This window comes from Toxoplasma gondii, chromosome XII, assembly GCF_000006565.2.
Source record: "Toxoplasma gondii ME49 chromosome XII, whole genome shotgun sequence".
NCBI lineage: Eukaryota > Apicomplexa > Conoidasida > Eucoccidiorida > Sarcocystidae > Toxoplasma > Toxoplasma gondii.
The window spans coordinates 370082-387104 of record NC_031480.1 but is presented as its reverse complement, the minus strand read 5'-3'; the positions used below and the strand labels follow the sequence as shown (position 1 = coordinate 387104).

Sequence of the window (17023 nt, the reverse complement as noted above, 5' to 3'; positions counted from 1 at the left end):
CTACAGATACACGCTATGCCGACCGCCAGTACCTCTCCAATTTGAGCCTCTTCTGTGGAATTCGATGTGGCGATTATTCGATGGAAGCGGACAGTTCGTACCTCCTACAGATTCCGGTTGTGACAAATTGTCTGCATCTTCCCGGCCCCAGGCAGTTAGTTTGAACTCTGAAGGTACACGCTGAGAATCCGATTACCAAGGCACCCACAGAGTTGTGGCAGGTTGACATCCGTCAAGGCCCTGTTTTTTCCATTGTTCCTCTGCATCTTCTGTCTTGGATATATCACTACTTCCCTCATTCAAGCCAGTTGGAGTGTCGCTGTCTTGGTCTCGCGCCTGCTGATCTGGATCAATTTGAGCCTCCGCGCCGCCGATGCACGACTAACTCCCCCCTCATCGAACGCGAACTGCCGCACCGTTTCGGCCGTCGGGTTGATACAAAATTCACGAATTGCTACACGAGTGGCCGACGTGGAATGGAGCAGGCGCACATCCGCTCGCAAATTGCAGACAAATTCGCAAGGCAGTTGCCTCAAGGCTCTCGACTTCAATGCGTGGATGTCGAGCTACAAACTCGTATGTGTTATCCAAATGAACGGGCAAGTCTGAGAGGTGGCAGATGTCTTTGGTCGCAGAGGCGGCGTTTAGCATGCCCACAACGATCTTGCGCAAGGCATAAAACGTAAATAGTTCGTGGTGAGTGAGCGTCGGCTTCCTTTCTTACGAGTTTTGAAACAGAGATTGTTTCTGAATCTGCTGTCTAAAATTTCGCGATGTGTAGCACGTTCGGCGGTGGCTGTCCTCCTTTTTAAAAGGTGTATTGTCGGTTCGCTGAGCGAGCTACGTCCTCTCGACAGGGTTTCTGGACTAACGCGCGTCTCGGTCATATGCACTCCATAGTTCACTTCTTTCATCGGTTTCTCTGATTCAGTAGCTTCATGTAGTCGCGCGAAAATTCTGTATCTCACAACGGAAAACCATTCGACGCACTCCGGTGTCAAGGCGTCCAGTCACTTCTTCCTCGATGGCGCATGTCCATGATGCGAACGATCTGGTGCCGACTGACGTTCAACAGAACGTTTCCAGCCAGCAGAAACCAGGTGTTGGTGAACACACGACCCGTGTGTCATCAGCGATGATACATGATTCTAGTAGCTCTTTTTGTCGTTCTGATGACGGTCAAATCCATGAAAAATATGAGACGTTCTTATGTTCAGCAAGCGACGTTTCCGCCTCTGTTGTCTCATCGTCTCCTCCTCTTCAACCAGGCACACTGAGGAAAAACGCTGATAGGGCAGAGAGAAAGAAGAGCGTTCAAGCTGCTATCTCAGGAGATTACTTTAGTCAGTTTGTGAATGACATACGAAGTATTTTCTTCGACAAATGCGTTGCTGCTGCTTGTACTCTTCCTATGGGAAGCGGTCCAGTTTCCAAAGTCAGGGATCCGTGTGTCACGTTGGATCTATCCCAGGCCGGGAAAGAGAAGCCCCTCATAGAGTCCTGCGTCCGCAGCCTGGGATGGAAGACAAACAATTCCCTTTTTCCAACCGGTATGTTCGTAACGGTGAATGCAGAAGCTACCGCAAGATGCCATCTCTCAGCCGCGATGTCTCATTTTATAGCTGAAGCCGTTGGAGAAGCCTCCCCTGCAGTCATGTCAGCACGGATGTTAAATTTCCGTCCTTTCAGCTTACATCGTTTTATGCTGAGAGGTATTGCTCATTCATCTGCATCGGTAAACCGGCTTCTCCCCTGAGCCCATTCGACACCACGATAAGCGCACCATCTTTTTTGCACAGTCGAAGGAAGATCCGCGTCATATCTGTGTTCATTGGAGTCTGCTGCTTTCATTCAGGAGACATCGCGTGGTTAGGCTTCGCCTTGACTGACGGAGAACATCTGGACTATGCTTCAGTAGCCAATGTAGTCAACCGCTTCCCAGGGCTTCACGAGTTTGCGAAGAAGCGTTGGCTGGCCCGGATTATCTCGTCCATGGCACTTTTCGACTCGGAAAGTTTCTCCTTCTTTCCGAAAACGTGGCTCCTCCCAGAAGATCGCGAGGCAGTGGAGACAGCCCTCCGCGTTCCATCTGATTGCTCGCACGTGCTCGGTCGAACGAAACGTGAAGGACGAGGAACTGCTGAGTCCTCCTGTCGTCGCCGACGGAGCTTCCTGTCTTCATTTTGTTTCTGCGGATCTCGTGGAGGCGGTCTAAAGCCGTTTCCACCACAGCAAGTCAAGGCAGTTACAGCGCATATTAGCGCGCCTCTCAAACCAGAGAACGTATATATTATTAAGCCGGATGCAGGAACTCAAGGGGCTGGCCTTAAGCTCGTTTCCAATCTTGACCAGATCCCAAAGGAGATTCTTGAGGGCCAAGATGGGTACATCGTTCAGCAGTACATCTGCAACCCGTTTCTCCTTCATAATCGAAAATTCGACTTCCGCGTCTACGTTCTGCTCACCGCTGTGACGCCGAAGCTTAACGTACGTGATGGGAACAATCGCAGTTTCTTTTCTCATTTCGACTAAGTGCAAGCTTGGCATCTCTACTACAGGAGGTACAGCACCATGAATTATCACAGTGCCCGGGTGGAGGCAGGTAACTGAAGCACAGAGCTATGAAGAATGTTCTTTTTTGTTGTGCACTTTATGGACACCGACGATATGCTCTCAGGAGTGTGACAAAAATGGGCATCTGTATTTGTTTTCTTTGCCTACATTTGCGTGTGAAGGTCTTTGTGTCTCGGCGAAGCCTAGTGCGCTTCTGTACGGAGGACTACGAGTCACCACGACCCGGTAACATGACAAATGAGTTCATGCATTTAACAAACTACGCCATCAACAAGGACCATCATGGGTTTGTCAGGTCTTCCAACGTCCATGACCGATCGAGCAGCAAACGGCTGTTGGATGATGTTCTCGAGGATCTCCGACAGCAGGGTGAGTTACCCTGCAGGCACTTTCCTCTTCATTGATCGCCAGTGCATGAAGTAGTTGTCTAACTAGTTGTCTATTTTGTAGATACCTTTCAATACTTTGGAACTCTTAATAGCCACGGTGGGGCACATGGCGGTTCAGACACGAATGGTGGCTTTTTTACGAGCGCATCGGGGCGGTATGACTGGCTCCTGGTAGCAATGTCTTCACATGTAAATTCCCGGTATCATCGCGTGTGTTACGAAATCAACAACGCAAGCCCGTAAACATGGTTTGTGCCAGCATGGTTCTTCATGTGGGAAGCTGTGTCCTCTGACGTCCCCGAAGGTGAATGTCTGTTGGTGTTCGGAGTTTTGTTCGTGGATAATAGCCTGGGACCCGTGTCGCCGGACAGCAGGAGCAAAGAAGGATATCATCATTCCGTGATCCTGAGTTATAAGAAGTGTGCATAATCCCTTGCATTTTGCGTGTCACGTGCAGACGTAGATGTCGAGTATGTTTGGCAGCAGATCGTATTCATGGTTGAGAAAGTCATGACGGCCTTCAAACCCCTGCTAGCGTTGAAGTATGACAGCATCTATCGACAGACAACTCCGCGTTCCCGGTGTTTCCAAATCATCGGGCTCGATATTTTGCTTGACTCAAACTGCAAAGCGTGGCTCCTGGAAGTGAACGGTAATCCGTCACTTCGGTCAGGTAGGCTTGCCAAATTCAGTCTTCTGCATTCATTTATAGGAAGACACGTTTCGTATCCGCCTTTTTGTGACCAGCAGGTAGCAGCATTGACGGTTCCCATTTGCTGGGGCAACATATAAGGGTTGAAGGTCTAGCGTTTGCATTTTCATATCAGCTGCTGCACGCTCGATTCAGAACTACTTTCCTGAAAAATGACATCGACAGCCGAAGTTCTGTTTTTTACACCAGCTGCGATCCCAGTCACGCTTGTTGGAAATCTGACATCGTATACGAAGTCATCGATCCGTGTCGCTGTTCCTTTGAAGGTCTTCCCTCAGAGATATAGATTTACCTCATCTTCTGTGCCTCCCCTCCATTTCCCATTGGCCCCCCCCCTCCGTCCACCTAGTCAGTTGTGTTTTTTTTGTTTTTTCTCCTTGACTCAGATTACGAGTATCAGACGACAGCCGGTTTCATTTCAACTGCTGAAAGCCTTTTAGATCGGCGGATCAAGGAACCTCTTATCTCCGAGGCCCTCGTTATTGTTTACTTTTCTCTCCTAGGAACTCCATCTCAGGTGTCATCCTGTGTCAACGAAGAGAATGGCTCGACAACCCGCAGTGATGGTTCGACTATTCCTCCTGAGCAAGCGCTTCGCTCATCCGTGTGCTCACGTCATCGTGCTGGTGATGCATTGACGAGGCGCCAGCTGCATATTCCCAGAAATGCCGTCTCTCCTGCAGCGCATGATCTCGGTGAGATGACTTGTTTGTGGTGTCATTCCCGAGCGCAACGTGTGGGGGCAGAAACATAAATGCGGCCAAAACGCTCACATATTCGTGGCCTTTTTTCATTAAGGGAAGCGGATTCCTTCGTTGAGGAATTTCCACTCTTCAGTAGACGCGGTAGCCTGAGGATACCATTGACGGACAGAGGCATGTGCATCTTTTGAACCAACTATTACCCTAATTGTTGTCTTCCATTGGATATTTGCAGAGCCTCTGTCACAGTCAAGAAGGACACAACCATTTTCGCTGGGACGCCAAAGCAGCAAAAGGATACCGCGGCCAGTGCCACGTTGCCGGGTGCGACCTCCACTTCTCGTTCCGGGTGTTACTCAAGAACCGCCGTCACTCCTGCCCCCTGCAGCATGTGTTATGTCACCAGAATATATCAACACCATTTCAAATGAGGAGCGAGGAGTACATCCGAGCCGACAGCCCTTGTCAAAGGATGAAGACGAACAAGCTTCTGGAACTGTAGTCCCGACGACTGCTACAACAACCGACACCACAAGGGCCAACTTGAGTAATCCTATTAGAACAGCATCTGTTAGGTGTCAGCGCACATTATCATACGCCGTCCTACCCAAGTCTGATCCCTGCCCTACATACAACTATTCCGCCAGCCTGGCATCGGGGACTCTAAGGCCTGAAGCATCTGCTCCACTGACGCCCCGACTATCCAGGTCACAAGCGGCAAGCATTATGAGTGTCAGAGTGTCTGATGAACGTGTTCTTCGCGTTCCAGCGAAACGAGAAGCCTCTCAAGGTTTCGGAGGAAGCTACAATGAATCTGGCTTACGCAGACACAGTGATCATTTTACTGGTGTGCCATTTCAGGCCCATCATGGAGACGGAAAAACTTCAGATGGTAGAACTGACGTGCGACTGTTGGAATTCGACAGGGAGGGAAGAGCATCATATTCAGGTAGTACCGCGAGTGGTCGCACCCCTTCCGGTGGCGAAACTCAGGAGCTGTCGCTTCGAGAACCACAGCAGTGGATCCATAAAACCCAGCACCTTGCCGGGAGGGACACATCCGGGGCCAAAAATGATACCGATGTTGTCTCGCATCACTGCTGCTTGTGGATCCCCGTTGAGACATCGATGAGAAATTCCTCACTGCTGCCGCCTCCATCATCTCTACTGGATATGTGCAAGATTTTATTCACCAAGGTCACACGATTTCCGTGCAGCCTCACAATTCAGCTGAAACACTGGGTGGCACTAATTTCTCGGGGTTGCCTAAAAGAAGCCATCCAACAGTTATGGGTGCCAGTCTACGTAGCCTCCCAGAAATCGCAGCACTTCTCTCTGCGGAATCCGCGGCACTCATCTAGACGTACATGTCGTCGGTTTGCCCAGCGCCCCCTGGCCAGGCGGGACCTCATCTTCCTCTACATGCAACAGCTGAAACTGACTACGACAGCAGCCGGCCAGTCGCCGGAGCCGCAAGGATTGCCTTTTTGGTCTTTCTGGGAGATAATTTGTCTTTTTTCTAGCCTTACACGGTTGTTCCTCGGAAGCAGAGAACGGCCTTCGGCAGCACAATGCGTCCTGACCAAGCCGACTTCTGCAGAGTCCGACAGGCCTGCCTCTCAGATCGCTGACCGGGACCCCCGTCAGGGCCGTGTTCTCCTTCGCATGTCAAGCGACAGTCAAGCAGATGCGTGTCAAACGTCGTGCAGCTCGTTAACATTCACCGCAAACAAGGCTTTGTCTGAACCTGTCTGGGAAATTGTTGACTCCTATCCCTGCGGACGTCGACTGAGGGGATGTAACTGTCACGAGGCGCCTCGCGAAACGAGACGCCCATGGACTCCGGCTCCGTTTTCCGACACTCCACACACCTGCGTGATGGAAGACTCTTGTTTTCCGTCCTCGCGGATGACGCTTAATAGAGATTTCAAAACACCTTCCCGTGATGGTTCCATATTTGTTCCTTGGTGGCCTGATCTCCACAGGGCTTTCAACTCGTTGCGACCGTCTGAGAGGACGGCCGCGGTGAGCTCCCTCTTAACTCTCTTGCTCGTGGAATTTGACGACGTGTGAAGGTTCACGTTGTGCCGTGACCTAATGATAGCGTTACCGACCGTGTCTCCGGAAAGACATTCTGTAGTTGTTCTGAGTCCCTGACGAAAAGCACTCCCCAACTCGTCTGCCAGTCGTCCCAGATAATATGGAACTGCGCCGAAGTCCTGCTTTTGGCTTGAGGTAGAAAGAAACATGTCAAACCATCAATGAAACAGGACGAAAACATTAAACCACGTGTAAGCTCAGTAAGTAGTTCCTTGTGAACTTGCTCGCAATCTGGCCTTGTTTCCACGCAGGTGCTGAACTGAGCACCTCAATCTATCAAACAGTGGTACTCTCTGGATCGACATGGTCATCTGAGTACGCTAAAAGTGCCAGAATACTGTATTTTAAGAGCGGGAATCTCGACTATGATTCAGCATCAGACAACACCCGAGGGTGTTGTAAATTTAGCCTTAGACCATGGAAGTAAAATTGCCTCACATACGTATACGCGGTATTCATCGAATAGCACACGCCGATGGTACCAGCAGTGTGATGTTTCCTTACGTGATGCCTCCTTGATTCTGGTGTATGTCCCAAATTCACCCTCGAAGCGTGGCCTTAGACAGTCTGCTTATGACAGCCTGAGGAGGTGCTCAGAAGCGTTAATATTATTTTTGATAAGAGTATTGCTAGACCGCACTCAAACCAAGTACAGAAAGTCCAGCGGAATGATCCATTCTCTGCGAGAGGCAGGGGGACGCAATAAAGAAATGGCCGGAAACACGGTGGCCCCAGCAAGAGAGGCGGGCATACTCTCCGGACAACCATGTTGATAGACAAGGACACAATAGCGAAAGTAAAAAAACCTGGCGGAAATACGAAATGAAGACAAAAAGTGATGGAAAGCGTAGTTTAGTACACTGCCAACGGAGTGAGTCACGAGTTGGTTGTTATGGCAATGGGGAGCCGGAGGCCCCGTTCATCAAGGACAAGAAAATAGTTCAAACTCAAGCGCAAAACTGTGTCTCTCAAAGCGCAGTGACATTTGATCTGTGACTTGACCGTGACCCACATCATAATATTCTTTAAAACGCAGAAATGCTAAACAGTATGAACGTCACCAATTCACGTCCACACCGCTTTTCTTGGAGAATCGCCACATGCGCATACTGCTTTTCAGTGAGTTTAAAACTTGTTCTTTTGCTTGCTGAACCGGCCCCCTGCATGCTTGTCCCCTGCACGAGTGTTTATGAATTTGTCTTATACTGGTCTGCACAGTGTTATTTTTCGCCCTATCATCATCGATATACCCAAAGATAAGCGAACGGCTACAGCCGCGTTGTAGAGCCCACCTTATTTCCGGTAAGACCAAACAATTTATCGTGTTCCGCAGAGATCGTCACGGGGGATAGGAAATTGCCAGGCAGTGCAGGTGTTCCCGCGACAATTACTTATCATTTCCTTCTTCTGTGGCCCGGGAGAACTGGTATACCCGTTAAGTCTTCTCCCAATACCTAGCATTTATTCAAGACATCTCGGGTGTCTCTTACGTTACCTCAGCCCCAGCCACTAAGATTACATGGCAAATGCCAATATAAGTATAAACGGTAAGTTATGCTTGTTCAACGACCGCCAGCCACCGATGGCCTGCCCCCATAACGCTAGTATCCATGAATCTGCACTCCTCTGATGCGGACTACCTGACCCTTTGGAGAAAGTTCCTCTTCATGGGCTGAGACAGAACAAAGTATATCTTTGGCAGGCCGTGAAGCACTTCAGCCTTCTTTTTTGCAGCGTGTGTCTTGGGTCGCCATTTCCGAGCGGAAGTCACGCGGGCTTGCGTGTTGGCGACATCAAAAACAGAACCCGCATGCTGATGGCTGTGTCTCACAGTACAACATATCATTTGGCATTGTTCATCTAAGCCAGTAAAGTGTGTTATCAACAAATGTGTCACGAACAGTGTTTGTAGTTCTGCCCCTGCCTCCCAAAAAAAGAGAGGTCTCTGCGGATGGCGGGAAGATGCATGCAGTTGAACAATTGGGCAGCCAAAGTCCCTGAACGTTGAGTATTTCTCGGTATTCACTGTCGTAATGAAATTCACAAAAGAAGCTGCCGCTGATTTCAGCCGGTAACAGCGAAGATGTTCATCAAGTTTTCCTCTTTGCCGCGTCCCCGGCTTGCACAGTTTATTCCTCTATTCAAGTACCGGGTTCCCTGATGTATTCTAGTGTCCCCTCCACGTTCTATTTGCACCGTCGTAGTCCAATCTATGGGAAGGCTGTTAGTTCGCCACAGGAGAACGTTCAGGACTGGCGGAAAATTAATGGTGCCTTGTTCTGGATGCGTCTTTCAAGAGAGTCACCTTCCTGGTACAGTTACCGGGTCGAGAAAGTTGCGAACGGTAGTGCCAGCAACGGATCTCTCGTTCACCGTCCAAGCAGACAAGTCATTGCCCTCACACAGATCATGAGTTACCCTTCTATCTAAATCTCTTTTTTGTAACCCGCACCGCTTAGGACTAACATCCTCAGTTTCAACCGGATTGCGCTATGGGAGATCCTCTGCGTTGTTCTGACGCATGATAATAATGGGTGGAGAGAGCGAGAGTCCGGCGCATCATTATTCTAGTGAGATTTCCCTCGTGGTGGTTACCATCGTTGTCAGTCCACCTTTCGAGACGATTGAACGAACGTAGCTTCGTCTGTCCAGTATCCATTTGTGAGCGGGCGAAACGGGCCCCACCGACTCAGGTAACTACGATGCATGTTGGTGGCCTCCTGGTACCATGACTCATCACTTATGGTGAAATGACAGAGGAAGGGGGCATCGGCGATATGATATCCTGGCAGCACAAAGCCGGAGAAACCCAACGCATTTCGGCTTGTATATGAAAGTACAAATGCAGCTGACAGCAGCCTTGGTGTTGTTCGTGCACGGAGTGTCTTACGTCTTACAGCGACTAAAAAGGTCAAACCATCCACCATTTGTAGACAAATGCTGCCATGCGGGCGGATCGTATTCAGCGTCAACTGGGCGAACAGCATCTCTGGCCCTCAATGAAAACAAATGAACACTTACAGTTGTCCGAACCAGGAATCGAACCTGGGTTTACACGGCCACAACGTGTTGTCCTAACCTCTAGACGATTCGGACCGCCAACAACTGCGAAAAGCCTATCTCCTTCGACAAATTAATCCAAAGTGCACCACGTGCCCAACCTTGGTCCCCAATATTAACAGGGCTGGCTTTATAGTCAGAGGGCGAATCACATACTCTGTCAAGGTGGTAACGCATTAGGCAAAGATTCAAAAGGTGTCCGATCTGGCGGTGCCGTCACGGCTCGGTCTGCATGAGAAACTGCAGACACAGCTAACATTAGGTGTATACGAAAAAAACACGATCCGCATCCTTTTGGCACTAGCTGGAATAGATGCAATCAGTAGCGCAGTGTTGTTGTTTGGCTGCCGTGTCACTCATATTCTCCCACTAGCTCAAGGACAAATCAAGCATTTTTGCAACGCCATCAACGTTAACGAGACGGTATGTATGTAAAGGTAAAGTAGGTGGTGCTTCTCTTTACCTCCCGGGTTTCGCACGCATCTCGCTCCGCTGCACAGACACGTTCGGAGAATAACCGCATGCTGAGCTGCAGCATTCACCACGTCGGCTTCCCACGCCTAGGTACACGCTTGTGGCAACGCCGAAACGGTTGAGGAAGACGGGCGACGCCCCAGCTCTCGATTGCCCCAGTTGGTAATCTACTCGTTCGTCCTCCAAAACAGGAATGGTTGGGTCCAGTCAGAAGCAAAAGTTAACTCTGACTACATACGGTTACAGACGGTGAATCCAAGAACGATGCCTGTAAGAATCGGTGACCGCAGCTACAGAGATACGAAACATGAATGGATGACGTGGCAAATTGTGAATCGAGCGCTCATTTCCTATGTTTCGGCGCTCGCTCGACAACCTTTATGTCGGCAAACCCCGAATTGACGGGTTCGGCCCCTATCCTGCAGCTGCGAACACCACATCGAGATGTGCATCATCAGCAGATGGGCGATGTTAGTACCGGAATTGAAGACATCATGGTGACAGGCACAATCCTGGAATATCCTCTGACGGTATTGCAGAAAAAAACAATCGGATTGCAGGCACCTAATTTGAGATTTTCGCCGTGTGTTGGGCCAGAGGCGTTGGTGCACTGGCAGCGACCAATTCGTTGTACATTGACTCTAGCACAATGCCAGCGGACGCTGAGCTTTCACGTTGTCCTAATTGCTTCGCGACGGAGCTGACAAAAGGATTATTTCCAGTCGAGGGGGAAATTGGGTATCGAGCTACACAGATCTGACGACAACCTGGAAATCTACTGCCAGTACTGCCGGAGATTCACCCCTATGCTGAGGCGTACTCAGCGGACAGGATGAGGAACAGTGCCACATAGGTTAGTCTTTGACATTGGCGCTTTCATGTTAGCGACTTAGTCCATTTCCAGTATGGTCGAGGGACCTCCAGTGATCCATGATTCTATACGGTGTTTCACCTCGACAGAATACGAGCCTGCTATTCGCCTTCCTTATTAAGAGCCTTCGAAGAATGTCACCATCTACTAGCACTATCATTTACAGCAGCCACATGCTAGACCTTTTCCAGTTAGGACACCAGCGGCAGAGCAACTAGGTGTTCCGAAGAGCGGCCAAAAAATCTAGGAGGTTCATGACAGCGCGTTCTGCTGCGTTTGCGAACTTTGAAGCCCACACGCATGTTCGTTTGTCACTATCCCCCAAGAGAATCACTCGTCCTGCGCAGAGCCACGGGGCCCGATACCAGGAGGCCACCCTTGGACCTCATGTACACGGAAGCGACTCTTGACCGAGAGATTCGGCAACGCTTCCGATGTTCCGAAATTGCAGATAGACCACAGGCGAAAGGTTCGGCGACAACACTGGCCTCCGACGGGGTAGTAGAGGATCGCGCTTGGCATTATTCTTGACGGGTTCCGTCTGCCATTTTTCCAACACCAGAAACATAACAGCACATGACGGCGACGAATGAGGATCTATTTTGTAGTAGGCTGTTTCAGCGCCATGTGTGGGAGTAGCCTGACGGTCCAGTTTCTCGAAGGTACCAGTTCGAGAAAATGATTGAATTCGCAACCCGGACATCCTGGTCATTGCTGGGCGATCGAGTAGGATCCTCAAACAGATTAAGGTGAATTCGTGTGTCAGAAGTAGGACGATGCCGTTCAAACAAGCACCACAGCGGACTACCGCTCGTCCAGCTTGTCGGACAATTCACCGTTCCAGCAGTGGCTTTCTCGGCGCTTAACCGAAGTGAGGCTAAAGTCGACACCTGCATCTTCGCCGGCCACGAAAGTGACACGATTGTCCTGACGGAAAGGCCTTTCCCCTCCTGCATAGTTGTCACGTAGCCCTTCCTACTGGGTGTGTGCTGCAGTTGGTCCCCGAAACAACGAATCCGTTCACCTTCGGCTTGGAAAGAGCTGAGGTTCCTTTGACCGGCACCTTCTCACTATCCTGTGTGTAGTGATTGTACAACCGGTACGACTCCTGACGGTGGGACTAACTCGCGTTTTTCCTCACTCAGAGAACTGGGAAAACACAGAATATCCGTCCTCGTTTTCTGAGGAGCATAACTCGACAAACAACGAATGATCGTCTGTGCTTTCTCTGAGTGTATAGCGCTCATGTTGCCGGCTTTCGGGTGACTGAGAAAACCAAGAACTCGTTTGTCAGTGCCACTGGCGGCCGCTGTGGGGGTGTGTGTTCTTTCATGTCGTTGTCAACTGCGATCCGCTCGTTGCGAGGCAACGGCACTGCTTATCGACACTGGCCCAAGCCTTTTGTAAATTGGACGAATCAGAGACCAAACGCTTTTTTCAAGCACCAGGTCCTCGGGGCTGCAGGCCGGGGATCGCCCGAGAGTTTCGTCACGAACGCAGGCCTCAAGCCCTGCGATGTGAAAAGCCTTTCCGAACAACAACATTCCCGGAGGGAAAGAGCGACGGCGATCCACAATTTCTGTTCGCAGACGAGAAAGCAACCAATGACTCGGTTCACTGACCCAGCGACATCAAGCACTCTTCTCGTCTTTAGGTTCCATGTAACTCGCTTCTCGATTTCGGCGGCGTCCGCTGCTAGAGGGAAGCTACATGTTCGCTCAGTTGGTTGAACACGACGAGATGGCTGCCAAAAGTCTGTTATAGTTGTAGACTGGCCTTCGCCGGAAACACGGATTGCGCTGGACACAGAGGTACTGATTCAGAGTGAAGTCGGTCACTTGCTGGGACAAGGTCGTGAAGATCGGGGTCACCACACTTTCGACCCGACTATGCAAACTGTTGCCTGGACTACTGTTCCGCACGGCACCATTGCTTTTGTTAACGCATTGCGTCGCACAACTGAGACAGCCTAGCGATAGATTTCTCTTCCGCCGTGGGCAGCTCGCAGAACTCCAGGTATCACACGGTCATTTTTGCACTCGAGGAGCACCCGAGAAACCGAGGTCGCGTTCGCGAGTGGCTTTGGTGCCCCGGATCGACAACGATGAAACGTGCAGCGACTGGTGTTCACTGGGGTGAAATCCACTTGTTTCCGTCACTCAGGAATTGTAGATTCAACCCCATCTTTGAGGGATCAGGCGTCAGCAGAACGCACAATAACATGAATGACTCGTCGGCGTCGTCGAGGATGGCTTTGTCGGTTTTGCTGAGAGTCAGCAGTGGTGACGTGTTTTGCGCCCTTTTCCTTAACGACAGCCCTTTTGCGCCGACGCATTCTCGGTCTCACGGCCTGGAGACAGGCGACGGAGCGTCATCGACGGTAGCTCGTAATTTTCGAGAGGGTGAGATAAGGCACGAGCCGAATCATGCCTCGGACTGCCAGAAAAGTGGCGACCGCCGGTCTCTTTTCTTGTCACACGCCTATGGACGCAGGCACCAAACCGTCTTCTGTGGCTTCTCCGGCTGTATGGCGTTCATGTTGCCGGCTTTCGGGTGACTGAGAAAACCAAGAACTCGTTTGTCAGTGCCACTGGCGGCCGCTGTGGGGGTGTGTGTTCTTTCATGTCGTTGTCAACTGCGATCCGCTCGTTGCGGGGCAACGGCACTGCTTATCGACACTGGCCCAAGCCTTTTGTAAACTGGACGAATCAGAGACCAAACGCTTTTTTCAAGCACCAGGTCCTCGGGGCTGCAGGCCGGGGATCGCCCGAGAGTTTCGTCACGAACGCAGGCCTCAAGCCCTACGATGTGAAAAGCCTTTCCGAACAACAACATTCCCGGAGGGAAAGAGCGACGGCGATCCACAATTTCTGTTCGCAGACGAGAAAGCAACCAATGACTCGGTTCACTGACCCAGCGACATCAAGCACTCCTCTCGTCTTTGGGTTCCATGTAACTCGCTTCTCGATTTCGGCGGCGTCCGCTGCTAGAGGGAAGCTACATGTTCGCTCAGTTGGTTGAACACGACGAGATGGCTGCCAAAAGTCTGTTATAGTTGTAGACTGGCCTTCGCCGGAAACACGGATTGCGCTGGACACAGAGGTACTGATTCAGAGTGAAGTCGGTCACTTGCTGGGACAAGGTCGTGAAGATCGGGGTCACCACACTTTCGACCCGACTATGCAAACTGTTGCCTGGACTACTGTTCCGCACGGCACCATTGCTTTTGTTAACGCATTGCGTCGCACAACTGAGACAGCCTAGCGATAGATTTCTCTTCCGCCGTGGGCAGCTCGCAGAACTCCAGGTATCACACGGTCATTTTTGCACTCGAGGAGCACCCGAGAAACCGAGGTCGCGTTCGCGAGTGGCTTTGGTGCCCCGGATCGACAACGATGAAACGTGCAGCGACTGGTGTTCACTGGGGTGAAATCCACTTGTTTCCGTCACTCAGGAATTGTAGATTCAACCCCATCTTTGAGGGATCAGGCGTCAGCAGAACGCACAATAACATGAATGACTCGTCGGCGTCGTCGAGGATGGCTTTGTCGGTTTTGCTGAGAGTCAGCAGTGGTGACGTGTTTTGCGCCCTTTTCCTTAACGACAGCCCTTTTGCGCCGCCGCATTCTCGGTCTCACGGCCTGGAGACAGGCGACGGAGCGTCATCGACGGTAGCTCGTAATTTTCGAGAGGGTGAGATAAGGCACGAGCCGAATCATGCCTCGGACTGCCAGAAAAGTGGCGACCGCCGGTCTCTTTTCTTGTCACACGCCTATGGACGCAGGCACCAAACCGTCTTCTGTGGCTTCTCCGGCTGTATGGCGTTCATGTTGCCGGCTTTCGGGTGACTGAGAAAACCAAGAACTCGTTTGTCAGTGCCACTGGCGGCCGCTGTGGGGGTGTGTGTTCTTTCATGTCGTTGTCAACTGCGATCCGCTCGTTGCGAGGCAACGGCACTGCTTATCGACACTGGACCAAGCCTTTTGTAAACTGGACGAATCAGAGACCAAACGCTTTTTTCAAGCACCAGGTCCTCGGGGCTGCAGGCCGGGGATCGCCCGAGAGTTGCGTCACGAACGCAGGCCTCAAGCCCTGCGATGTGAAAAGCCTTCCGAACAACAACATTCCCGGAGGGAAAGAGCGACGGCGATCCACAATTTCTGTTCGCAGACGAGAAAGCAACCAATGACTCGGTTCACTGACCCAGCGACATCAAGCACTCCTCTCGTCTTTGGGTTCCATGTAACTCGCTTCTCGATTTCGGCGGCGTCCGCTGCTAGAGGGAAGCTACATGTTCGCTCAGTTGGTTGAACACGACGAGATGGCTGCCAAAAGTCTGTTATAGTTGTAGACTGGCCTTCGCCGGAAACACGGATTGCGCTGGACACAGAGGTACTGATTCAGAGTGAAGTCGGTCACTTGCTGGGACAAGGTCGTGAAGATCGGGGTCACCACACTTTCGACCCGACTATGCAAACTGTTGCCTGGACTACTGTTCCGCACGGCACCATTGCTTTTGTTAACGCATTGCGTCACACAACTGAGACAGCCTAGCGATAGATTTCTCTTCCGCCGTGGGCAGCTCGCAGAACTCCAGGTATCACACGGTCATTTTTGCACTCGAGGAGCACCCGAGAAACCGAGGTCGCGTTCGCGAGTGGCTTTTGGTGCCCCGGATCGACAACGATGAAACGTGCAGCGACTGGTGTTCACTGGGGTGAAATCCACTTGTTTCCGTCACTCAGGAATTGTAGATTCAACCCCATCTTTGAGGGATCAGGCGTCAGCAGAACGCACAATAACATGAATGACTCGTCGGCGTCGTCGAGGATGGCTTTGTCGGTTTTGCTGAGAGTCAGCAGTGGTGACGTGTTTTGCGCCCTTTTCCTTAACGACAGCCCTTTTGCGCCGACGCATTCTCGGTCTCACGGCCTGGAGACAGGCGACGGAGCGTCATCGACGGTAGCTCGTAATTTCGAGAGGGTGAGATAAGGCGCGAGCCGAATCATCGCCTCGGACTGCCAGAAAAGTGACGACCGCCGGTCTCTTTTCTTGTCACACGCCTACGCAGGCACCAAACCGTCTTCTGTGGCTTCTCCGGCTGTATGGCGTTCATGTTGCCGGCTTTCGGGTGACTGAGAAAACCAAGAACTCGTTTGTCAGTGCCACTGGCGGCCGCTGTGGGGGTGTGTGTTCTTTCATGTCGTTGTCAACTGCGATCCGCTCGTTGCGAGGCAACGGCACTGCTTATCGACACTGGACCAAGCCTTTTGTAAACTGGACGAATCAGAGACCAAACGTTTTTTTCAAGCACCAGGTCCTCGGGGCTGCAGCCCGGGGATCGCCCGAGAGTTTCGTCACGAACGCAGGCCTCAAGCCCTGCGATGTGAAAAGCCCTTCCGAACAACAACATTCCCGGAGGGAAAGAGCGACGGCGATCCACAATTTCTGTTCGCAGACGAGAAAGCAACCAATGACTCGGTTCACTGACCCAGCGACATCAAGCACTCCTCTCGTCTTTGGGTTCCATGTAACTCGCTTCTCGATTTCGGCGGCGTCCGCTGCTAGAGGGAAGCTACATGTTCGCTCAGTTGGTTGAACACGACGAGATGGCTGCCAAAAGTCTGTTATAGTTGTAGACTGGCCTTCGCCGGAAACACGGATTGCGCTGGACACAGAGGTACTGATTCAGAGTGAAGTCGGTCACTTGCTGGGACAAGGTCGTGAAGATCGGGGTCACCACACTTTCGACCCGACTATGCAAACTGTTGCCTGGACTACTGTTCCGCACGGCACCATTGCTTTTGTTAACGCATTGCGTCGCACAACTGAGACAGCCTAGCGATAGATTTCTCTTCCGCCGTGGGCAGCTCGCAGAACTCCAGGTATCACACGGTCATTTTTGCACTCGAGGAGCACCCGAGAAACCGAGGTCGCGTTCGCGAGTGGCTTTGGTGCCCCGGATCGACAACGATGAAACGTGCAGCGACTGGTGTTCACTGGGGTGAAATCCACTTGTTTCCGTCACTCAGGAATTGTAGATTCAACCCCATCTTTGAGGGATCAGGCGTCAGCAGAACGCACAATAACATGAATGACTCGTCGGCGTCGTCGAGGATGGCTTTGTCGGTTTTGCTGAGAG

At 51.4% G+C, this 17023-nt stretch overlaps 1 protein-coding gene and 1 non-coding gene across 2 annotated transcripts; one reads left to right on the top strand and one right to left on the bottom strand.

The window, feature by feature from the left end:
* Positions 1 to 507: 507 nt before the first annotated feature.
* TGME49_307760 (Tubulin-tyrosine ligase family protein) lies at positions 508 to 6675 on the top strand. Its single transcript, XM_002371862.2, has 6 exons — positions 508 to 1550; positions 1856 to 2487; positions 2736 to 2943; positions 3421 to 3636; positions 4062 to 4370; positions 4612 to 6675. The coding sequence occupies exons 1-6, from the start codon at positions 1025 to 1027 to the stop codon at positions 6447 to 6449; spliced, it is 3729 nt and encodes a 1242-aa protein (XP_002371903.1). The 5' UTR covers positions 508 to 1024; the 3' UTR covers positions 6450 to 6675.
* A 2825-nt stretch (positions 6676 to 9500) lies between these two features.
* Positions 9501 to 9572, bottom strand: TGME49_307750. The gene has a single exon. It is a non-coding gene; the product is annotated as a tRNA-His (tRNA).
* Between the last annotated feature and the right edge of the window lie 7451 nt (positions 9573 to 17023).

Coding starts and splice junctions, on each gene's coding strand:
- TGME49_307760 (XM_002371862.2), top strand. CDS start 1,025: ATGGCGCATGTCCATGATGCGAACGATCTGGTGCCGACTGACGTTCAA. Junction 2,488..2,735: donor CTGTGACGCCGAAGCTTAAC/GTACGTGATGGG, acceptor TTGCGTGTGAAG/GTCTTTGTGTCTCGGCGAAG. Junction 2,944..3,420: donor CGAGGATCTCCGACAGCAGG/GTGAGTTACCCT, acceptor TGTCACGTGCAG/ACGTAGATGTCGAGTATGTT.